Source organism: Rattus rattus, chromosome 11 (assembly GCF_011064425.1).
Source record: "Rattus rattus isolate New Zealand chromosome 11, Rrattus_CSIRO_v1, whole genome shotgun sequence".
In the NCBI taxonomy this organism is placed as follows: Eukaryota; Metazoa; Chordata; class Mammalia; order Rodentia; family Muridae; genus Rattus; species Rattus rattus.
Window position 1 is genome coordinate 22703380 of NC_046164.1, and position 25095 is coordinate 22728474.

The 25095-nt window shown below is 38.7% G+C and overlaps 1 protein-coding gene, 1 non-coding gene and 1 pseudogene across 2 annotated transcripts in view; 2 read left to right on the forward strand and 1 right to left on the reverse strand.

Annotated features, from left to right (window-relative positions):
- The window catches only part of Pds5a (PDS5 cohesin associated factor A), a 91225-nt gene that overhangs the window by 41453 nt on the left and 24677 nt on the right, over window positions 1-25095 (reverse strand). The window contains 9 exon segments of the mRNA XM_032916982.1: window positions 733-878; window positions 2561-2655; window positions 3329-3444; window positions 4867-5007; window positions 8738-8818; window positions 9967-10093; window positions 14041-14138; window positions 14652-14738; window positions 16338-16541. Of these exon segments, the coding sequence (XP_032772873.1) occupies window positions 733-878; window positions 2561-2655; window positions 3329-3444; window positions 4867-5007; window positions 8738-8818; window positions 9967-10093; window positions 14041-14138; window positions 14652-14738; window positions 16338-16541 (1095 nt within the window).
- On the forward strand, window positions 6576-7207 carry LOC116912813 (annotated as a pseudogene).
- On the forward strand, window positions 10804-10907 carry LOC116912924. The gene has a single exon (XR_004389495.1). It is a non-coding gene; the product is annotated as a U6 spliceosomal RNA (small nuclear RNA).

The window sequence follows — 25095 nt, forward strand, 5'->3', positions numbered from 1 at the left end:
GTCATATAGCAGCTCACACTGTAACTCCAGTACCCAGGGACCAGAGGCCTCACACAGACAAAACACCAAAAAGCACATTAAAAAAACAAAAAAAGGTCTGGCTCTTGCTTAAGGCTGATTTACTCTCCTTTAGTAACTACTGTCATGGTTAGAAACATTGCCTTTCTTTATCAACTCACGTTTCTAACTGCATCCAGTGACAGAAACGGCTAAATAAGGGAACTAGCCCCAAAGCCACTGCAGCCCTTAGCTGAATCACACATTATAGAAACTGTACTTCCTTAGGAAGTATGCTATTCTTTTAACCGAATGTACAACAGATCCAGCTAAGTTATGCAAAATACAAATGAATATACAACCAGTTTGCCTTTTGCAAACTAAAATGTGCAAAAAAACAATTTCATTTACCCCCTTTTCTTTATATAGAAATGCTATAAGAAAACCCACTCCCATAATAAGAAAAAAAAAGATTGAGAATCCAACATATTTATTCATAAAGTAAAAAACTATGTCTATGGAGACAGGCAGATCACTGTGAGTCTGCAGCCAGCCTGTTCTACATAGTAAATAAAAGGACAGCCAGAGCTAAGTGTGTGTGCCTGAAACATAAGAGAATAGTTCTACATTCAGTGTTATTCTGGTATCCACCAGCTGCAACTGCTATTATAATACCAGACTTATACAATAATTTGAACAGAGAACGTCAAGAAGAACAAAGACCCTAGATCTTACCCGTTTATCCAGTGTCCTTTCCCTGACAAAGCCAAGCAACTGATCATTTACTAAGGCAAGGTCTCTTTTGGCAGCTGTTATTATAGTAACAATGACATCATGACGAATGGCTTCTTCCGGATCATGTGACCTAACTTTTAAATATTCTGTAATTAAAAAGGAAGAGCTAAGTGTTAGTTATATAAATTGCCATGATTCCAAATGATTAAAAAAAAAAAAAAAAAAAGCTTTAAGTTTTGTCCAAATCAGTGTTTATAAATTATAGGACAAGCTATAATCATCTGTAAGACAGCAGTAAGCACATCTTACTACTCAGAAAACTATGCTTATTACTTCAGAGCATATCTAAATACTAAATAATATATTTTGGTAGAAGGTCAAATGACAACATAGTTTTACAGTCTAGAATGTCATTTATAAATTAAAAACTTAAAACAACAGTACAGATACCAAGGGCAGCAGAGGCTCTCCCTGAAGCTGTAGCCTGACTGTGGTGTCCATTCCCTAGCAGGGCTGCCTGGTCTGGTCTCAGTGAGAGAGGATGCGCCAACCCTGGCATACCTGATATAGAAGAAGACCCAGGACAGGCCCTACCACATCAGAGGAGGAGGAGAGGGTGTTCGGGGAGGCTCTCTATAACTGGAGACACACAGACACACACAGACACACAGACACACACAGACACACACAGACACACACACACACACACACACACACACACATGAGAGAAAATAATATAGGGGCTGGAGAGATGGCTCAGTGGTTAAGAGCACTGACTGCTCTTCCGGAGGTCCTGAGTTCAATCCCAGCAACCACATGGTGGCTCACAGCCATCTGTAATGGGATCTGATGCCCTCTTCTGATGTGTCTGAAGACAGCTATAGTGTGCTTATATAGGATAAATAAATACATCTTTAAAAAAAAGGAAGAAAGGGGTTGGGAATTTAGCTCAGTGGTAGAGCGCTTGCCTAGCAAGCACAAGGCCCTGAGTTCGGTCCCCAGCTCCGGAAAAAAATGAAAAAAAAAAAAAAAAAAAAAGGGAAGAAAAATGATATACATATAATTATATAATATAAAATATAGACTATGAACTTTTAATAAATTATAATACAAATAAAATCAAACATGTTTTTCTATTTCTAATAAACAGTAGCATGTTGATAAAAGTGTTAAATACTTTAAATGGAATAAAAGCCAGGTGGTGGCGTAGTGGCAGAGGCAGCTAAAGAGACGGCTCACAGGTCTAGGCAAGCCTGATCTACAGAGCAAGCTGCAAAACAGCCAGGGCCATGCACAGAAACATTGCTTTCAACACCACCCTGCCCATCCCCCCAAAAATTTAATATCCTAATCTAATCTAGAAGATAGCTCCCTTTTTCTACATACATTAGTTTCTATATTTAGTAATGTAGAAGTGGTTTGTTTATATGTATGAGTGTTCATATGTATTATTTACTTATTAATTTTGAGACAGGATCTTACTGTGTAATATTAGCTGTCCTAGAGCTCACTGTGTAGAACAGACCGACCTTAAACTCAGAGCTACATCTGCCTCTGTCTCCCCAGTTCTGGGGTTAACAGAGTGTCAAACTAAACCCAGATGTGATTCCTGTCTTAACCTAATGTCATAAGGATTACAGTATCTTAATTTAGGATTTCTTAAAAAACTCCCAAGATTTTATTTTAAAATAGGAAATAATCTCCTAGCCCACAAAGCCAACATGAAGCCATCTTGCAATCACACATCTTTTTCAGTAACTAGAGTTGGGTACAGACCACATGTGAAAGATTTGTGTGGTTAATAAGTGTAACAAACTAGGGAGCTTACCTGTGAGATCTTTTGCTAAATCAGGGTGATTCATTAAACAGTGACTGGCAAACTTCACACTTTCTAACCTCACAGGAACATGAATGTCATTAAATCTAAACAAAAAGGGATTGCTAAATATTAGTAAGACAAAATAATTACTTTCAAATAAATATCACAAAAGTATTTATAAACAAAAATGGTTACTGAATAGAAACTGTGTTGATTATACTGACAGTTGAAGTATTCTATAGAAAATATAAAGACCTAGAAATGGTGGGCCATGACTTTAATAAACTCAGCGGTCAGGAGGCAGAGACAGCAGTTCAAAGATAGACAGCAAGAGCTATGAAAGAGACCCTATCAGAGAGAGAGAGAGAGAGAGAGAGAGAGAGAGAGAGAAACACAGAAACAGACAGAGAGGGGGTATATAATTCTTAAAAACATTTCTGCAAAGAGTGTCTACCATGCTGAAACCAAAACTAGCATAAATATAATATCTAATTCAAACACACATTTTGTAGACCTAAATTACTAAGGCTTCAAGTTTTACTAAAAAATAAATAATACTCAGAGCACAGCCATACATTCATGCACAAAGTATTAAAAATGAGTGGACTTTCTTCATAAATACTTTGGTCCACAATTTATTCTAAAAAGAAAATTATCACACAGATGTCAGCAAGGCCAATAAGGATCAATCAATGTTTTGGTATGTGTAGTCTTAATCCCATGGACTCTATAATCACATAGAGAATGCAAACTCTGACATCATCCTTTCTGTATCACCTAAGAAAGCACTTTTGCCAAAGAGGCCGATTCTGTGTTGTTAAATCTGAATCTTTAGAGCCTGTCAATTTTGTAGGTAGTCGCGACCACAGCTAGCTTCCTCACCGGGCATTGCTCTAGAAAAAGAAAGAGGATACTCTTTTGACTTGTGTGAGGAATAATGCAAGCTATAACGTGGTCCTGTTTACCACGGAAATGCTTTCCTGATTTCCAGTTAGGTCACATGGCTTCCTGACTTGACTTCACATCTTCCCTATTCATACCTACTTTACAGCTTATTTGCAACTTGCACATTGATTACATATAGACACTTTGTACACATGGAAGCATTTTACAAGAGTTTTTAAAAACTTCCTACCCTAGTAAGTTTCCTTCATAAAAATTATTTGCTGCAACCGAAAAATTCACATGAATAGTGATGACTTAAGGTTCTGGTATACAATTTTAGCAATGATCCTCCACTGAGTAAAGAACATAGCAGGGAAAAACAACACTATTAAAAGGAATGGGAAGTCAAAGTTCAAGTTAATCACTCTCAGAAAGCTTTTGGGCAGTGGGAGTAAATTATGCACATTTGTATAAAACAATGCAAAATGACAATTATGTAAGGTCTTAAACACAGTAGTAACAAAATGGAAACTTTAAAATTTTTTTCTCAACCAAAAAAACAAAAAGCAATGCTCAGCACCATAAGCATCTAGTATGTCTAAAATCTAACCCAAGCTAAGTAGTCAACCAGAACTTTATGAAAGCGCCACAGAGGAGACTCTGTGAACATTTTGTATTGTCTTGCTTGTGAGTGACTATATTTGCAGACCCATGATTATTTCAGGTAATATGAGGTTTTCAAATCTATAAACTACTAAAACAGAGTTAGGCTGATCTAAAGCCCTGCTTTCATCATTGTAAGACGTCAGGTTTCTCAAGTAAAGCTCAAATGGCCTTCAGGTGTAAAATGGTTTGTTACTGCTGCTATACAAGTATGTTGATTTGGGGTTGGGGATTTAGCTCAGTGGTAGAGCGCTTGCCTAGCAAGCACAAGGCCCTGGGTTCGGTCCCCAGCTCTGGAAAAAAAAAAGAAAAAAAAGAAAAAAAGAACAAGTATGTTGATTTAAGTCACAATAAAGTATTATCTCATGATGATATAAATATGCTGAATTGACAATATCCATCTTAATGAATGAGAAGACCAAATATTTAAAAACTCTACATTCATAGTTTATCAATTATTTTTTCTAATATTACATTTATTTAGCGAATATGAATCCTAATATACTAAATTGGCATAAAAATGATTAATCCCATTACTTATGCAATAAGTAACTTTAGTATTTACTTAAATATATGAATATTCTTTAATATTAAAATACTGAATATTGTAAATGACACTAATGTTACATCACCTGTCACTGTTCAGATAACTAGGCATGTTTTGTATGTTTGAGATAAATGAGATAAACTAAACTCATATTTCATTCCTATATAATAGAGAAGAAACATTTCAAAGTAGTTTTTTTCCTATAAAGCTTAAAGAGTACCTTCAGTTTGAATTCAAGCTGTGGCATGACAGATAACAATAAATGAGGATCTATAGCAAAAAGTTCCTGAATCAGATCAAATACGTGTTCGGAGAGATCACTGACTGATGATCTGCCCAGCACCAGCACTTGATTGAAAAACTGTAAGAGACATTACAATAAAACAATGTGTTATTTTATTTAAAAACTAAAACAATTTTCTATAAACATACATGTAAAGAATGATTGAGCATTACACATACAATTGAAAGATACAGATTAGCTATTGAATTTTTAACATGTAAGAGAGGACATTAAACATTAAGAGAAGAATCAAACGTTCAAGTATTGTCTAACCATGAATGTTAAAAGGAGAAATTAAAACAGATTATATTGGCGGTTGGATTGAGAATTTTGGTTTCTTTAAAAACCCAGTTACAGTACATGAATCTGTTTTATTTTAGTCTCAAGTGTGCGATAAGAAGCTGCTTCACAGCAGGTGATTACGATTTGCCCCAAGCACAAGAAAGGCCATGAGTTGTGCCAGCAGCAGTTTAATTGTGGGAACTGTGGAGAGGGTATGAACAAGAGCCCAAGAGAGCATGTAGAGGCTGCTGCTCCCCCTGCTGCTGCTGATTCCTGTTGGTGCAGTTTGTCAAGTGGTTGTGAGCAAACAGACTAGAAGAAGAGAAATCCTGACAACAAAGCTGAACTTGCCTCAAGGAACTCAAGGCCCCTAATCAGCAGAAAGTAGTCTAAAGAGGTCTATATTCCTTTTCCCTTCTAACCTTCTTTCTCTCCTACCTAGTATTGCAGGATTGGAAGGGATTAGAGTGGAATTAAGTGGAGGTAGAGGTATAAGAACCCAATAAAGTAGAGTGAAAAAGCATGCCAACAAGGCCGTGTTTCAAATAAGAATGACATTTCTGAAAACCTTAATTTTCATTAAAGTAAGCAATGTGGATAACATGTATAATTCATTATAGAGCCATTATAAAGCAATCACTAAGTGGAAAAAATTTTAAAGTCTCAATCTGATTTCTATTTAAACAATGTTTTCTTCTATGAGTTTAGTGATAAATATTAGTTTAAGGTATTTATATTCATACTAATCATGGGATCTTTAAAAAGAGTAAAGACAGTTTTCAAATATACACAAATGGAGCTAGAGAGATGGCTCAACAGTCAAGAGCACTGGCTGATCCTCCAGCAGACTCAGGACCCATATGGCAGCTCTGTAACTCCAGTCTCAGGATATATGATAGCCTCTTCTGACCCCTATGGATACCGGATATACATATGGTAGACAGAAATACATTTAGTGGAAAATACCTATACATATAATTGAGAGAATGCACGTATACACATAAATAAGCATGAGATGATGCCTATGGAAGCATATCTGAACCAACTGAGAACTGAGAACTGGAAGCATTTCTGAGAACTGAGAACAGGACATTCAAGGTTACCCACTACAATCTTAATTTAGTAACAGACATAGCAATTTTACATAATTTAAACTAACAATCCTTCTCTTTTAATGAGGTAATTTCAAAACAGTAGTGGAATTCCAAAAAATTATCTGAAAACACCAATAAAACTTTTAATACAAGGCAAAAAGGGAAAAGAGTGCATGTGTCAATTTACAGTCATTTATATTATTGGCAAAAAGTTAAAACATGGAACTAGACATAAGAGACATGCACATGGCTTCTTGCTGAGCGCCGCCAACATGGTGTTCAGGTGTTTCGTGGAGGTTGGCCGAGTGGCCTACATCTCCTTTGGGTCCCATGCTGGAAAGCTGGTCTCATTTGTAGATGTTATTGATCAAAACAGGGCTTTAGTGGATGGACTCTGCACTTGGGTAAGGAGGCAGGACATGCCTTTCAAATGCATGCAGCTCACTGACTTCATCCTCAAGTTCACACGCAGTGCATGCTAGAAGTATGTACAGAAAACTTGGGAGAAGGCAGACATCAATACGAAATCGGCCGCCACACGATGGGCTAAGAAAATTGATGCCAGAGAAAGGAAAGCCAAGATGACAGATTTTGATCGGTTCAAAGTCATAAAGGCAAAGAAAATGAGGAACAGAATAATCAAGACTGAAGTGAAGAAACTCCAGAGAGCTGCTCTCCTGAAAGCTTCTCCTAAAAAAGCCACTGTTGCTAAGGCTGCCATCGCAGCTGCAGCAGCGGCTAAAGCCAAGGTCCCAGCCAAGAAGGCAACAGGACCAGGCCAGAAGGCCGCAGGCCAGAAGGCAGCGCCCCCTGCTAAAGGTCAGAAGGGTCAGAAGACCCCAGCCCAGAAGGCACCTGCTCCAAAGGCAGCTGGCAAGAAAGCATGAGGAGACTACACAAAGAATAAAAAAAAAGAGACACACACATGAGTATATTTGTAAACAACTGCTATTTGAAGGTTGTAAAATTATAAATTTTTATCATTCTACTTCTTGCAAAGCTAACAGACTTATATCAATTAATTTTTTCTATTATAAGAATTAATTTATTAATTTATGCACATGCTTGAATATGTTGGTGGATTTTCAAGATAAGGTTTCTTTGTCTATCTTTAGCTGTCTCAGAAAAAGGTCTGTAGACCAGGCTGGCCTTGAACTCAGAGATACCGCCTGCCTCTGCCTACTGAATACTGGGAATAAAGGCATGCAATTATTTCATGTCCATGAAATACTGAAAGACACTGTAGACTGGAGAGAGAGCTCAGCATGTAAAGTCACCTGTTCCCTCCCAAACCTGATGAGCATTGTTTGATCCCTAAGACAGGGCAGAAGAACAGAACAGTCCCATACATGTAGTGTCAACTCTGCAATTTTGGTTTCTTTTTAAAAAGAAAAAGAAAAAAAAAAAAAAGAAATATTTTAAGAATATATTTCCATTTTAATCCCAGATATGGGGATATGATGCTACTTCGGACTGCCACAGCAGCTGGTTATGATTTGCTTCCTTCCTGCTCCAGCAGAGGCGTGGTTTTGCCAGCTATAGATCATTTTTTGTGATTGTGACTTTGGAATTCTGGGAACTTTCCACGCTATAGTGCCCCCATAGTCAGGATTGGTGGTTGTTGGTCCTTTAGGAAGGCCATTGTTGGCCATGGTCAAAGAAAAAAACAAAAGGAAAGAAAATAGATTCAGTAATTTTCTTTCCTCTCTCCCCTCTATCCTTTCTCTCTTATCTAATGAGAAAGGGTAGGGGGGTGGGGACGACGACACCACCCCAAAGGTGGGAAGAGAACAATCCACAAAGCAAAGAAAGACCAGATCAGCTACACCTAGCAGTCTATCCACTTACTCCTAGCTCTCCTACACATATTCATTCATTCTCATATTCTCTCTCTCTCTCTCTCTCTCTCTCTCTCTCTCTCTCTCTCTCTCTCTCTCTCTCTCTCTCCCCCTATATATAAATTTCTACTAAAGAAGAAACAGAGGTTTTCAGAAGAACAACCTAGAAGACACAAAGATAAAAAGGTATACAGATAAGTAAGAGACAGGCAATGTCTGAGGCCAGCCTGATAAGTCCCAGGCCAGGGTTACATACTGAGACCCTTGTTCAAAGGATGGGCAAGATACATAGACAAAGTCAAAGAGTTCTGAGTATTTGGAAGGTAATATGGCAATCACAGATGCAAAAAGAAGGGGTGAGAAGTGATTTTACATGTTAAGTCAAATCTGTCACTTGTACCAGTTGGAAGGCATTTTAAAAAGCTACACTGCACTTCTCCAATTTTGGTCGTATTCACATTTCATATTTTACTGAATAAACAGTTTGAATAAAACTGTTTATGCAAGAAATATATCTATATGTGAATGATTCTAATAAATTCATATAATACCTCAAGAATCACAGAGTTCTGAAATGTATACAGAAATACATACATTGGCAATACATGCTTCAATAGTCTGGACTGTCCTTTTCAACAGGACTTTCGCAAGGTCAAAGGACTGTTTATTTAAGTTCTGAAAAACAAAAACATGGAAAACTTCAAATGAATTGGTGCACTGATCAGACAACAACATCATTTGAACAGTAAGTATTCAATTCTACCGAAGTATGAAAACAGTTAAGGTACTTCCCTTCATGGTATTGCATAGAAGGGGCCAAATGAACTCAACAAATCAAACACTACATGACATTAGACAGGCAGCCAAAAGTCCAACACATATAAACAGATGTCGAGGTTTATGAGTCTGTATATTAACCACTACGAATTTATACTCTACTCTCCCCTAAACCCAATCCATCATGCTAAACATTTTGTTGTTTTATCAATGTGAGCTTGAAGAAAATTCCTGGAGATGTGGCTCAGTGGTATAGTTGATGAATTACATAACATTTATAAGGCCCTAGATTCAAATTCATGCACCATAAATAGGAATGGGTCAGGAAGACCTTGGACCAACTGGGTGCTCACTGTGTAGTACTGGCTGGCTAGGCAGTTACTAAATAGGTCAGGCTGGCCTTACAGGTCTGCCTGCCTCTGTTTCCCAAGTGACTGTACTAAAGGTATGAGCCATTACACTCACAATGTTTCTGAAATGAGGAATACTATGCTACCTTAAGTCTCATTGCACTATAACAAATTAAGAATATAAGAAAGATTGTACCACTACATATATTTAAATTTTCAAAACTTACTGAAAAAATTATTATTTTCAAGAATACCTGTTAACACCTATGCTAACATAGATTCTACTGAATCTATTTGGTCTTATTCATCTTATACCTCTCAAAAGGAAGCTAGAAACACTACACTTTTGAGGCTGGTGGTTGAGAGCACTGCTGCTTTTGCAGAAGACGAGTCGTATTCCCAGCACTCACATAGTGTCTCAGAACTGTCTGTAACTCCGTACCCTCTTCAGGCTTCTGTGGCACTGCATACATATAGTTCACAGGCATATATATAAGTAGAACACCCACATACATTAAACAAACATGAAACTTTTAAATATTTCAATCAATATATCTTCTAAAAATAATAGTTGTAAGACTAACGTGATTAATCCTAGGGACAGAATAGGAACTACTATATAAAATTACAAATGGACAAAACCAGTAATTGATTTCTTTAGGTAAGCTGATTTTAATACTTTGATTCTGTACAGACCTTGTGTGCAGGGATGAGATTGATAAGAATGGAATCCAATAATTCTTGAGTAACTCCATCACCTTCCATGATGATAGAACTCATCAAGTCTAACATGTGCATCTGTACTTTCTTATTGTGGCTATTGCTAAACAAGAAAGAAAAATTAAGGCAAACGTCATATAAAAAAGACAAACGTCCCAGGGTTTTTTTCCTTTCATGTACTTGTTTCTTTACTGGTGACAAAGTCTTATTACATAACCCAGGTTGATCAAACACATGTTGCACCTCCTTACAACTCCTAAGTGCCACCATACCTGTTAAAATGTCCAGTTTAAAGCAATAATCTGAGAACCTAGAGGCACAGGCCTGAAATTCTAGCTACTCAGGAGACTGAGGAGGGCAAATCGTAGTTTAAGGACATCTGAGTCTCTCTGGGGGAGAGAATAAGGTTGGGAAATATGGTTCAACAGTAGAGCACTTGCCTACTGTGTGTCTTGTGTATAGCAGAGGAAATGAATTGGAAGAATATAGATATTTAGCTTGATACAAAACAGCACAAAACAAAAATCCAAGTGCTTGGTTCTGAGATCTATGTATCTGATAAGAAAGAAAAGAGTGCAGGGAAGACACATGAAAGAGACCTTAAAAAAATTATTCCAGGTCAAGCTTGGGGATGCACACCTTTAATCTCAGTGCTTGGGAGGCAGAAGAAGATTCAAGGCCAACCTGATTCACAGTGAATTCTACACTAGCTTTGCCACTGCAAAGTTGAGACAGTGAGAGCCTGTCTCAAAAACAAATTGCTTCAAAGATTTCACCAGTGCAAATCAGTAAACTTAAAGACTTTCCCTTCCAGCGCTCGCTTCGGCAGCACATGTACTAACACTGGAACATACAGAGCAGTTAGCATGGCCCCTGCGCAAGGATGACATTCAATTTAACAAGCATTCCATACTTAAAAAAAAAGAGAGAGACTTTCCCTTCCAGGTAGATGTAGTAACAAGACTATGATTTGCCCCTTTTTGAAACAATTAAAAAGTGAGCAAAATACAGAAACAAATCCTGTTCTGTTCTTGGGTATCAAGCACACACTGATGAGAGAAAATCAGCAGCCCACAACTGTCATAGTTTTGAGTAGGCTAACAGGCCAAGGGAGACAGCCCTAGTGGATCCTGATAGTTCTCCACAAGAGTCCACACAGAATAGTTTGTAGAGCTGAGTATCAGTGGGCAAAGAACTACTGATAAATCAAAATCAAACAATCAAGGGCTTAATGATCAGCATATGCATGTGGGAAAGTTTCTTGCAACCAGAGAATGAATCATCTTTGGACTTCCTATGAGAGTTTGGAAGAGTATTCAAGAGGATAAGGCCCAGAGTCTAGAAATTCAAGGAGCCCAAAGTACAAAATCAAAATCAAACCAAAGTCAGAAGAAAAGTTCTACAATACATCATAATCAAGGTTCCTGAAATGAATTAACAAAGAAAAAGGCTTCAAAGTATAGAGTAAATTTTGTGTGGATAAGGTTATAGAAAGAACAAAATTAGTATTTTCACAAATTGTTGAGGCTAGTAACCATTAATTTCAAAACAGAAGTCTATGAAATGGTGGTATAATGCAAACAGTAGTTACAAATTGTTCACTTTAATTAATTTTTGTATATGTGTATTGGTCTATGTGTAAATCGTGTGTACAAATACTTATCTGAGCACTGTGGAAGATGGGCAAACTCTCCTACCAATCCTCAGGAGCCAACTGTTCTTGTGGGAGGATCTCTCGTTATGACTCACCAAGTAGGCCGTCTGGCTAGAGAACCCCAAATCCTGCCTGCCTTTATTTAGTGGGCATTGAGTTCACTAGGATGTGCTAGTGCTTACTGAACCTAGCTTTTCTGTGGCTCAAACTCAGGTCTTCATGCTTATGCGGCAAGCACTTTACCAACTGAGTCACCTCCCCAAGAGTAACATGCTCTTTCTATATGTCACGTTACAATGGTGTTCCATCCATGAGGATATGGAATCTCTCTGACCAACCCTTTATTCTGGGTTTGCCTAAACATCTAAAAACTCACTCTTTCATAAGCAACCCCACAGAACCATGTGCTGAAGATTTCTTTTGGAGACAATGAATTAATAAAATAAATTTCACCCCCTTCTTCCTACATGTCTTAATGTGGTAGAGAATTCAAATTAAAACAAAACATTGGCATACAATGTAATACTTTAAGACACAGCTCACAGACGTTTGTGTAAACAGTAAAACTACTAGTTGGAAACCAGTCTGGACTCTCCTAACCACCAACTCTAGTGAGCTTCTTCTACTAGTTTCTCTATTCTATGAAAAGCTGACTTAAGCAATGCTTGTGACTTTAAAGAGGCAGGGATATAGTTCAATGGCAGAGAATTTGCCTAGTCTAGCAAGTAAGTGTGAGTCCCTGGATTCCCTCTCAATGGTTTCACAATACATATATTACTTACTTACATACAAATAAAAATTCATATCACACATATATATCTAATTCCAAAAAAGCAGACCAAAGTCAGCAAGTGAATGGACTAATCTGTTCTCCTCCACAGTATTTCATGGTTTCATGTCTTATGCCTTTTACACTACACCAATGCTATGGCTTTTACCAATTAAGTTTCTTCCAAACAAGGGGTGAGATACCTCTTTCTGAGTTATTGGTTAGGAAAGCCCTAGAGCCATGTCCAACAGAGTCTGAACTGCTCCTGATTGCCCACTAAAACTAGAAACTAAGAATATACCTAGGTTGAAGGACAAAAAGAAATCCAAGTTGGAACTGATGTGAAAACTTCCCTCCTCATAGCTAGCTTTCGCAGTGCCAAAAGGCACTATGCAGGCAGTGGGAGAGAAAAGTAACGAGTGTTATTATGCAGTGGTGAATCCTGAATGCTACAAAACTGACAATACCCAAGAGTGCAATAGTGCCAAGAAAATGATGAGGGTTGCCAACTGTTTTCTGGTTGGATCTGAGGACTGTTCCAAGGAGAGAATACATGTCCAGTATAATAAATCTGGTCAAAAGCCCATGGTTCAGAAATTCATAACCCCTGAGGATATCGGTGAAAAGAACCTACTCTTGTTTTGCTAAATGGATCTGTGGTTAATCTGTGGCTACAGTCTCTGTTTATACCTATAGATCAATGCTGCTCTAAACCCTGGCCAGAGAGGCTTCTAAAGTAGGCAACAGTTAATGCAGATTCATAACTAGTCAAAGCACTAAGAATGAGTGAGGGTTAAATGTCCAGCTCTGAATAAAGTATCTATAGAGTTCATTGATGGAGGAACATGGAGGAGGAGGAGGAAGAGGAAGAGGAGGAAGAGGAGGAAGAGGGGGAAGAGGAGGAGGGAGAGGAAGAGGAAGAAGAGGAGGAAGAAGAGGAGGAGGAAGAAGAGGAAGAGGAGGAGGAGGAGGAGGAGGAGGAGTACTACTACTACTACTCTGGGGTTGTGCTCTGAATATGGCGTGCCCACTGTACTGATGAACTCATTGCTCTATGGCTGTCTACACAAGATCAAGCCAAGAGTAAGATTCAATATTCTAGCAGGAAGGACTACAGGACTCAGTGGATTACTGGGGGTGGGAGTGGGCTGTGTGAAAAAGGACATGAAGATGGGTGTCCTGAGGGCAAATATGACCTGTGTGTTGTAAAATAAAATAAAATTTAAAAAACTCCAAGGACTCAATTTAATTTATTTAATTCCTCTAATATTATTTATCCTCAAACACACAAAAAGACTCAGAAAAGGCAACCAAGTAATCTATACCATAAGGGGAAAGAAGCGGTGTAAACCAGGTATGCAGCTCGATCCAAATCTCAACACTCACGAGGCTGACAGGAGACTGCTGCAAAGTTAAGGCCAGCCCAGCCTCGCTCAGGGTTATAAAGTAGCCCTACTTTATTCAGGGAAACAATTGAATAATTAATTAAAACAATGGACAGCTCCCAAACAACAGGGTTTCATTATTTTCCATTTGTAATCAATTCTCTATAAATCTAGAGTTTTATATATTGAGTAATGATACTTTAATACATACAGTAAGAAAAAAAAGCTTTAAAAAAACTTACTTGATTACTGAGAAGAGAGTCCTAAAAAGCTGAATAAAAATTTCATTGCAATCTTCCAATTCAAAGCAGATGTTATATGATTTAACCCAAGCTAAATTCTTAAATCAATAAATAAAAATAATTGGTTAATCACATATATGTACAACTGTGAAACAAAAGCACACTAGTACAATTTAATTTTTACAACTAGGACTCTTTATAGTAAAGTCTACAAAGACTAAATATACACAATTACAAGTCATTTTAATCCTTAAATACATGGTTGATGGCATCAACTTTCAAGTTGAAAAGTACCAAATAGGAGTTTATATATTAATGTGTGTGTGTGTGTGTGTGTGTGTGTGTGTGTGTGTGTGTGTGTGTGTGTGTGTGTGTGTGTATCTCCTTCAGGAGCAGTGAAATTCATTTATAAATTAGGAATGAAAATAAAATGTCAAATTACTTTTTCAGTAATTATACTTTTTAACTTTTTAAGATAGGAGGAAACATTATTTTCCTTATGAAACATAAGACAGTTTATTAAGTTAGCTATGTATAAAACAGTTTCAGTTTACATTATAGCTATAAAAATGTATAACAACATGAAATTATATTTATTAAAGTATTTTTACCTCTAATAAATAAAAATATCTATTAAACTGTGGGCTCTTTGTATCCTCCAAACCTTTTAATTGTCTGGTAATAAAGAGAAATATGTCCTGTTAAATAAAAAAATAAAAAATATATTAACTTAGACATTTTTACTTGTCATTTTTGCAATATCTACATCTAGAGGTATAAATATTAAAAAATAATTACAAACTAATAAAGAACACTCATTTATTTGAATGCTGTGGGACTGCCTACGCCATTATTTTAGATGGCTGAAAAGGATTAGCACAAACAAAATGTCCTTTTGCAAGTAAAACTAAAGACTGTTACTTCTCCTGCACACTTCGGGGCCCTCATTTAAGAAGACTATCTTCCTACACTCCTGTCTATAACAGAGCTTCTGGTCACTCGCTGTCTGTACTCTCATCATGGCAAACTGCTTTCTCCATTTCTAATGAGTGTACTGAGTCTTTCCTTACTACTACTGACATGTAAGGCAGTAGCTTCCGACCCATGGTTTTGAATTTATGTGTAAAAACAAGGTTGCATTGGCCTGAAAGCTGATGATAGCACTGTATTCCTTTTTTAATTTTTAAGGTATTTTCATTGTAAATAACATTAGTATGGTACAAAATGACTTGTTTTATTGTGATCCTCCTTACAGGAGAAACTGGTAATGCATTTTGTTTTTCTCCTTTTATACATACTCATGATAAAGTTTATTCTATGAACCAGGCACAGTAAGAAATGAACAAAAATAACTACAAACAAAGCAATGTTATAGTTACAAAAGGGGTCGTTAAAGTAAGTATGACTTGAATATAAGCACTAAGACACTACTCCAGGTGCTGAGGTATCCAAGGCAACCACTCTGACTGACAGGCAGATGGCCTATGTCTCAAGAGGAATAAAGCATGGCAGCGAACTTCATTATAGTCCTCAAACACTATTTATTACATTGAAACTTTACAGAATGTTGTTTCTGAACTTTCTCACTTAATAGCCTGGAGCCTGGTTGATCCCAAGGGATTGAAAGTATGGAAAGAAAAACCAAACGGACAGAAGAGCAATACTGACTGTACTTAAAGGAGGGATGGCTCAGCCTTTGCTGTTCTCCCTAAAGAACCTGAGTTTAATTTCCAGCACCTACATCTGATGGCTCACAAGAATCTGCAACTGACTTTAGATTCTCTAACATCATCAACATCATACAAGGCATCTATGTATGCAATGCACATAAACTCTTGCAGGCACACACATATACACAAATAAGTAAAACTTTTAAAATAGTACTCCAAGGTTTCCAATTTCCCCAAGAATTATTGAAAAATATAAAATATCAGTTCAATGAATTAAAAATTACTTTAACTATTTTGAACAAAGAACCACCAAAATGAGCAGTTTTAGATAATTAATATTCAGCATTTAATAACCTGTAAAGGAGACATTATATGAATGGGTAATCCTAGTATATTACTGTTTTGCAAACTATCATTAAGCCATTACTTATCCTTAAATCTATCCAACTGGGCTTTCTGACAGTCTAACAGGAGGATAAAATATGAACAGACCAGGATAAGCTACCTTTCAAAGCCTCATTCTGTACCAGTCATTTCTGTAGATGATAAATAATTAAATGAAACGAATTATTAAAATCCAGGTGCATATGACAAAAATAAAAGTTATTTTGTAAACATTGTATTTACCTTAAGTTTATCGTGGGAAGTGTATGGAGCTTCTGGGGCATAGATTCGAAATATATCAGCCAAACAACAAGCTACAAGAAGGCGCACATCTTTATTAGGGTTCCTGAGAAAGAATTCAGATGCAAGATGCAAGGCTAGTGGGAGATACTGTTGTTTTTCATCTTCTGAATCCTGATCCATATCCATAAAAGTTTTCACTACCATCTGTAAAAAACATAGTATCAACCTTAATACTCAGTGATCAGTTAAGAGATGTCCCTCCTCCCCTTCCTAAGGTTAGTGGTAGAGTACAAAGTCTTGGGTTCACCCCCAACCACCACAAGCATGCACCCACCCTCCTGCCCACACTCGCTAAAAACAAAAGGATAGTCATAAAAGCATGGTCACAAAGAAACCTATAAAGCCCAAGCATCAACTTGTAGATTACCCAAACACCTTATCTGTATTTACACCAGATTTTCATAAAAAAGAACTTAAAAACTTGCACTAGTGATTCTGCTGAGCATTTACTATGGGGACCTTGCTAAGTTGTCAATTCACTGCTCCCAGCTTCTTTGGATTCTCATGCAGTTGAAGCTAGAGGCATAGTCCACATGCTCAACTTTCATTATTCATATACAACTTAACAACAAAGGTTCTGATCCCAATACTTCACTAATCTGACATTTAGCATCTTTTATATATCATTTTTACTTTATAATCAAAGTTGCATTAAACCTACTTCATTTGAAATTTTATTGGCCCTTGTATAATAAAAACCCATACTTAAATGTTTCAAGTAATTGCATTTCTGATAGAAAATTTTTACTGTAAATATCTTATGCTGAGTTTAAGGCCAACTTGAGCCCAGAGCTAGCTGCAAGCCAGTTAGAGATACATAGCAAGACTCAATTTTTTTCTACTTTTTAAAGCATACATGAAAGGTATATATTTTTCATCTATTGCTATCTAACAAGCCCACCCTCAATGAAGCATCTTGAAACAATAAACGTATTTATCACGCAGGTAATATATTTCTCGAGAGGCTGCACAATGACAGAGATGGTACCTGAAGCCCTGAGTGAGTCTGCAGGGTATCTCAGTAGTAGGTCACATTCATGGGCTCTAATCTGCACTACTGTGCGAAGAGTCAGGTTCTCTAGTGGCCTCTCTAAGTAGCTACAAATTAAGCAAGTGCCGGACTTCTGCAATGTCCTCATAGTTACTGAGGTCAGATCTACTCTGTAGATCACATGGACTGTAAGAAAACATACCATTTGAGGCAACCTTGAAGACTACTATAATGTACTGGTTATATTTTATGTCAACATGCCACAAACTGGATTTATCCAGTAAGAATCTTATGTATTTTTTATTATTAAAAAAAAAAAATGTGGGGTTGGGGATTTGGCTCAGTGGTAGAGCGCTTGCCTAGCAAATGCAAGGCCCTGGGTTCGATCCCCAGCTCCGAAAAAAAAAATAGGAAAAAAAAAATTGTGTGTGTGTGTGTGTGTGTGTGTGTGTGTATGTATGTATTAGTGTTTGGCCACATGTGTCTCTGCTGCCCTCGGAGGCCATAGGAGGGCACTGCAGTTACAGGTGACTGAGCTGCCATGTGGGTGCTGAAAGCTAACCTAGGTTGTTTAACTGCTAAAACAGGTCTCTGACACAGGGAACAAAAACCTTAATGAAAAAATGTCTCCGAAGGATTGGCCTATAATAAACAAATCTGTAGGGCATTTTTCTGATTGGTATGGAGTATGCAGCTCACCGGGGCGGTGCCACCCCTAGGGAGGTAGTCCTGGACAGTATAAGAAAGCAGGCTGGCCGGGGCTGGAGAGATGGCTCAGTGGTTAAGAGCGCTGGTTAAGAGTTCTTCCAGAGGTCCTGAGTTCAATTCCCAGCAACCACATGGTGGCTCACAACCATCTGTAAAGAGACCCAATGCTCTCTTCTGGTGTGTCTGAAGACAGCTACAGTGTACTTATATATAAGAAAGCAGGTTGGCTGTAGGAGGTAAATCCATGACAGGAAGTCTGGTAAGGTAGAGTAGGTTGAGACAGGAAACTTGATGGGCACACACCTGAGGCTTAGGCGACTCCCTGCTCTCTCCCTGTGAGACTCTGGGACTGGAACTCCTCACATAAAGAAATATGTCCTATGGTCATGTAGACCCAAAACAGAGCTCCACATTAATAAGGTACATAGAGGACCAGAGGACTACGCTAATTAGTGGGTATGTTGCATTATACATCCATTTTCCACCATGAACAATAAACTGTTTAGAACCACAGACTGTTTTTAATTCAAGAGCCTCTATGAGGAGCCAAGAAGAAGGCATTTGCCTACAGAGCTGCAGCCTAATCTCCCACAGATGATAGACTCTGCTCTCCCCGCCACGACTGCCACCAAGCCTGCCACTGCCTGGCTAAGGACAATCACCCTCCCCCCCACCTCGGGCTAGAGCTGTCCCCAGCCCAGCCTGAGCCTCTCTCTTGCCACCCTACCCCATCCCACTCTTCCGCTGGCCCCAACTCCCTTGTCTGCTCTTCCGCATCTCCCAGCAGCACCTGGATGTCCAAGAGTCTGAGAACCCCACAGCCCCAGCTTCATCACAAGCTGGGGAACCCCAGAACTAGCTCCAGCTCTCCCACATCTCAGACTGCATATTCCATACCTGGAGCAGTATCTCAGGGGCACTTCCTTACAACCCAGCACCCACCCCAGAAGCAGCATGAGGTATGACAACTGAGTAAGTCAGGAATCAGCATCCCTCCATGAGCTCAGCTTCAGTTCCTGCCCTGACATCCCTTTGGTGGAACCATGTGTAAGCTTCCTTCCAAAGTTGCTTCTAGTTATGTTTTATCACAGCAATAGAAACCCTAAGACATAAACAGTCCCTCCTCATCTTTGAATCTATGTAGTTCTTTCTTTCCTACAGGGGCTCTGGGTATGGCCATTTAACATATTTGACTAGAGGGACATTAGCTAGCTTGATGGAGCGGGTAAATACTAGCATACGGAGACTGTGATGTTTCTTATGGGAACACAACTCCCATAATGTTATTTAGTATCTCTAATACTAAAGTGGACAAGCCATATGAGTACTCTGGGAAAGAGACCTCGAAAAATCATTTACAGAAAAACAGGGTGACCTAGATGCCCATCTAAAGTCAACCCTCAAGATTGCACTCTCTTCTGTCCCTGTGTTTTATGTATCTGTACCAGTTTTTATTTCTGTAGGCTTTTTTTCTTCCTTTCTTTTTTCCTAAGTGAGTGGGTGTGCTGCACACAGAATAGAAAGGCTCAGCAAATTCTGAAGTAGTTGAAGAAATACCTCAAGGCCATAGTGTTGTGGTTAAAGTCTACATCATATCAGACCTGGGTTCAATTTATTAACCTCCTTCCTGTATGGTTCTCGTTTACTGTACGGTTCTCGTTTACTCTTAAGAAATCTTTGCCTAATCAAGTTGTAAAGACTTTTCTTATAAGTTTCCTAAATAAGTTCTATAATTTTAGGTTGGACACTGATATCTACATTTCTCTTGGGTTATTTTTCTAAATTTTGCTGAAAGTTTTGTGTCAAGCACCACGGCAACATTGCTGAACACACCAACACAACCTCCTCCAGTAAACATATTCTTTCTCTCGAGTTGTTTTGGCTTTTTTATTTTGTTTAAAAAGATTGACGGAAACACAATATGTAGGCCTATTTTTCTAGACTCTATCATATTCCTGTGGCTTACGTATCTGTACCACAGTTCTGATTATTTAGGTTTGGGGGATTTTTTTAACCCTTTTTTTTTTCATGTGTGTAGATATGCAATACATACATGTTTGGAAGCTTTCAATGAGGGATGCATGTGTGTGAGCACACATGTATGGAGATGTGCATACATGTATTGATCAAAGGTTGACACTGAAAATCATCCTTAATTGATTTTGTGCCTTATTTATTGAGGCAGGGTCTCACTCAAACCCAAAGCTTATTGATATGGGTGGTCTTGCTAGCTTGCTTTGATGACTCTGAGTCTCAGCCACCTGAAGTTGGAATTTTACAGACCAGCTGCAAAGCTCACCTGACAGTCCTCACATTTGCCCAGCAAGTGCTGTATTTAACCACTGAGCCTTTTCCTAGCTGATTACTACAGTTTTATAGCGAACTCTGAAAATGTGTGAGTGCTCAGGAGGTGAAGGCAGAGGCAGGCACATCTCTGAGTTCAAAGCCAGCCTGGTCTACACAGTGAGGTACAGGACAGTTAGGGCTACACAGAGAAACCCTATCTAGAAAGGGGGTTGGGGGAGGGAGAGTAGAAGGGGAGAGAGGAAGAAGAGCAGGAGGAGGAGGAGGAAGAAGAAGCAGAAGCAACAGCAGCAGCAAATCTCAAACAAGAGAAAATATGGTAAAAATTCAGATGTAAAAGAAGCACACAGCTGGGTGTGGTGGCCCACACCTTTAATCCCAGCACTTGGGAGGCAGTAGCAGGCAGAGTATGAGGCCTGCCTGGTCTACACAGTGAGTGACAGCCAGGACTATGTAAAAAGATCCTGCCTCGGGGGTTGGGGATTTAGCTCAGTGGTAGAGCGCTTGCCTAGGAAGCGCAAGGCCCTGGGTTCGGTCCCCAGCTCCAGGGAAAAAAAAAAAAAAAAAAAAAAAGATCCTGCCTCAACCTCCCACCCCAAAAGAAACATGTATACATTTCTGGGGAAAAGATAAAAAAGTTATCAGGGATAATTTCAGTAAGATGAAGCAGGTGCTGGAGGGATGGCTTGGCGGCTCGGAGCACTTCCTGTTCTTGCAGAAGGTCTGAGTGAGGCTCCTAGCACCCATGCTGGTGAGCACAGAAGCACGGATAAACTCTAGTTCCAAGAAATCCAGTGCCCTCTTCTAGCCTCTGCAGGCACCAGACACATGGTATACATAGACACACGCATGCAGTAAAACATACATACACATGAGAAAACTTAAAAAATAATGATGAAAATACAATTAATCGAGGGGGAGGAAGAAATGCAGAAGAACATTTTGTGTGTTGCATGGATGAATCACTTGTCAATTAAAATAAAAAGCCTATGGCCTATAGAAATGGGTAGAATAGAAGGTGGGACAGCCAATAGGAAGAAAGGATTCTGGGAGAGAGCCAGGTACAGGGGATTTGCCTCCGAACATAGACTAGAATAAATGGAATATTAAGTTATGATCTAATCAGGGACCAACCAAAGCATAATTGTGGCCAAGGTGTTTGAAAATATATTTTGAGTTGTTATTCTGGGAACATGAGCCTGGGAGGAAAACTCATACATAACGCAGGAGAAGGCGGCAGAAGAGAAGGAAAAGGAGGGTAGCACCCGACCAGAAATACACACAGCTCAGCAGCTAGCAGAGAGCTTGTCAAGCGTGCACAAGCCCTAAGGTTCAATCCCCAGAATCACGTACATCAGATAACCAGATAAAGTGGTACGTTATCTGTAATCCCAACTCTTAGGCGGTAGAGGCCAGAGGATCATTGGTTGAAAGTCATCTTGACTAACATAACCATTTAGTGCAATGCCAGTCAGGGTACATGACACCCTATCTCAAAACTAAAGTATAGGGTCTTGTCCAGTCTGCCCTGTATACCTTGCTAAGTCAGTGTTCTGTCTCAGATTCCTAAGTATCTGGAACTACAAGTCATCTTACTGTACCCATGACACTTCTAAATACTTAACTGAAAATACCACATAATAATTCATGAACAAGCCAGGTGTGGAGTGCCCCTAAAATCCCAGCACTCAGAAGGTAGAGGTAGGTGGATCTCTGTGAGTTCAAGGCCAGCCTAGTCTACAAATCATTCTGGAGCTGGAAAGATTCTGGAGCTGGAAAGATGGTTCACTGGCTAAGATGCTAGCTGCTCTTAGAGGACCTGGGTTCAATCCCCAGCATCCACACAGTTGCTCACAACTATCTGTAACTCGTTTTAGGGGATCCAATGCCCTCTACAAGCCTCCACAAAGCACAAAGTGCACACAAAAAAACACTCTACTCATTTTAAAAAATAAAAATTAGGGCTAGAGTGGTTAAGAGCACTGACTACTCTTCCAGTGGTCCTGAGTTCAATTCCCAGCAACCACATGGTGGCTCACAGCCATATGTAATGGGATCCGATGCCCTCTTCTGGTGTGTCTGAAGACAGCTACAGTGTACTCATTCATAACATAAACACATCTTTTAAAAAAAATTAATTTTTTTGAATCTCAAAATTGGAAATATCCATCAAAAAGTAAATGAGAACTGGACATGGTGGTGCATGCCTTTAATTCCAGAACTCCAGAAGCAGGGGTATCTCCGTGAGTTCACGGCTACCCTAGTCTACATCTCCAGACCAAAGCTACACAGTAAGACTTTATCACAAAACAATCAAAAATCAGACAATTCATTCATGTGGTATACTCATATAAATGAATGCCAGCTGGCAAGTAAAAGAATGATGCATATAATTACATGTATTAATCTTTAAATATGATGCGATGACACTTGACACAGAGAACAGAAAAGATTAAAGGAGAAGGGGGTAAAAAACACAAACACTTCTGAATAAGTATATACACATCAAAGCCTATCAAGTTGATGTCATGATATCAATTCTCTGACACCAAGTAAGTGACTGTCCTGCAATACTCAACAGTAACTTTGCAGAGTTAGTGTAGTTCTCACAAGTTAAAGGTAAGCTTCTGGGGGCCGGAGCACTGACTGCTCTTCCAGAGGTCCTGAGTTCAATTCCCAGCAACCACACGGTGGCTCACAGCCATCTGTAATGGGATCTGCGCCCTCTTCTGGTGTGCAAGAAGTCAGAGCACACATATACATAAAATATGTGACTAAAGAAACGCTTAAAAGGTAAACTTCTTCACCAGACTCCCTTCTGCCAGTTCAGATGCCAGCCAAAAGACTTGTTGGAACACAGAACTGATAAACCAGCTACAAATCTAGGCTCTGCTACTACTCCTTCAGGTTCAATAGTTTGCTAGAAGAATAAACAATGTGTATCATTTACAAGATATAACTCAGAAATGGTCAAACTGAAGGGACCATGCACTCCAATTGAAAATACAGAGGCCTGTATCTGTTAAATATTTGCACCTGGGATTGGGAGGCATTCACTATAAATTGAAGGATAGATAGCCTGGAGTGAATTCCCATTCAGACAGCAAGGTTCTCTCTTTAAAATAAACAAAAGAAAAACTCTGGTAATCTATGACAGAATACAATGAGAATTTTGAATATCTCCTTCCAAGTGCTCATGTTTGTGTTTTTTCAATTGTTTCGCAGAGTGGTGCTACTAGGCTATTCATTTGCTCCTGTTGCTATGATGACACACTCACCACAACTACTTGGGGGAGGGAAGGGTTTATTCAGCTTACACTTCCAAGTCACAGTCCATGGGTGAGGAAGCCAGGACAGAAACTAAATCAAGAACAAGTAAGAATGCTGCTTACTGGCTTGCTCAGTTTCCTCTCAACTTCCCTTTCTTTTTTTGTGACAAGATCTCACTATAAAGCCCTGGCTGACCTCAAACTCAAAGATCTCCTCTTGCCTGGGTCTCCCAAATGCTTAGGGTTGGCTAGCTTTCCAGAGTCAACTGTCTTGTCCCTGACAATGGTTTATCTATTTGTAAAGTGAGTAACCATCATTTAAAATCTTTTTGTTGTTAAATGGATTACGAATGAGAGGATGGAAAAAAATTAAGATTCTAGTAGACAAGTGTGTACAGCTCTGAGAAAGATAGATGGAATTCATTATAAAACTGTAAGAGCTGAGGAAAACCAACACAGGGAATTCCCTAGAAACAAGATGAAAAGGAGACTACCAGGGAAGGGTAGAGAGTAGCCAAGAAACAGAAGCAAAGCTCTCTCACACTAGGTGTCAATTCCACTAGCAACTAGTAAAAAGGAAACTAAGTAGCCAGTTCTTTGAATAGCTCAACAAAATTAACAAGTCTAGCTAAATCAACCAAAAAGAAATAACCAAATTCAGATTCAAATGAAATATATTTCTGACTGTACAAAAATAAAAGTTTATAAAATACCAACAAGTTACATAACAGATGAAATGCATAAATTCCTAGGAAGTCAAAAACTACTGAAATTAACGAGAAGCAGGAAATGTGAACCGATAGTAATGAAAAAAACTACCCAAGCAAAAATCCAGGTTTCATTATTGCTAATTATTACTTACTGAATGGTTAAAGAGTACTAATTCTGCCAAAAAAAAAGAGGACATTTCCAGATCAATTTGAGAAATCAATCTGATTTAAAGACAAGAATATCAAGAGAAAATCAGTATCTCTTATAAAAATCTTCAACAAAATACTGACAAACCAAATTCAACAACTCTGTTAGTTGGGTTTTGGTTTGTTTTTTTTGTTGTTGTTGTTTTGTTTTTTCTTCAAGACAGGGTTTTTCTCTGTGTAACATTGGCTGTCTTAGAACTCATTTTGTAAACCAGGCAGGCCTCAAACTCAAACTCAGAAACTACCTTCTGAGTGATTAAAGGTGTAAGCCACCACTGCCAAAGCTATTGGTTAGTCCTTTGTCACCTTGATACAAGCTAGAGTCATCTAGGAAGAGGGAACCTCGATGGAGAAAATGCCCCTATCAGATTGGCATGTAGGGCGAATATGTGGGCGCATTTCCTTGGAGGACTGATTTGGGAAGGTCTAGCCCACTAAGGAAGTCCTCAGGACGAGAGGCCCTAAGTTGTATAAGCAGAGAAAGCTAAGAGCCAGGCATACTAGTGCCA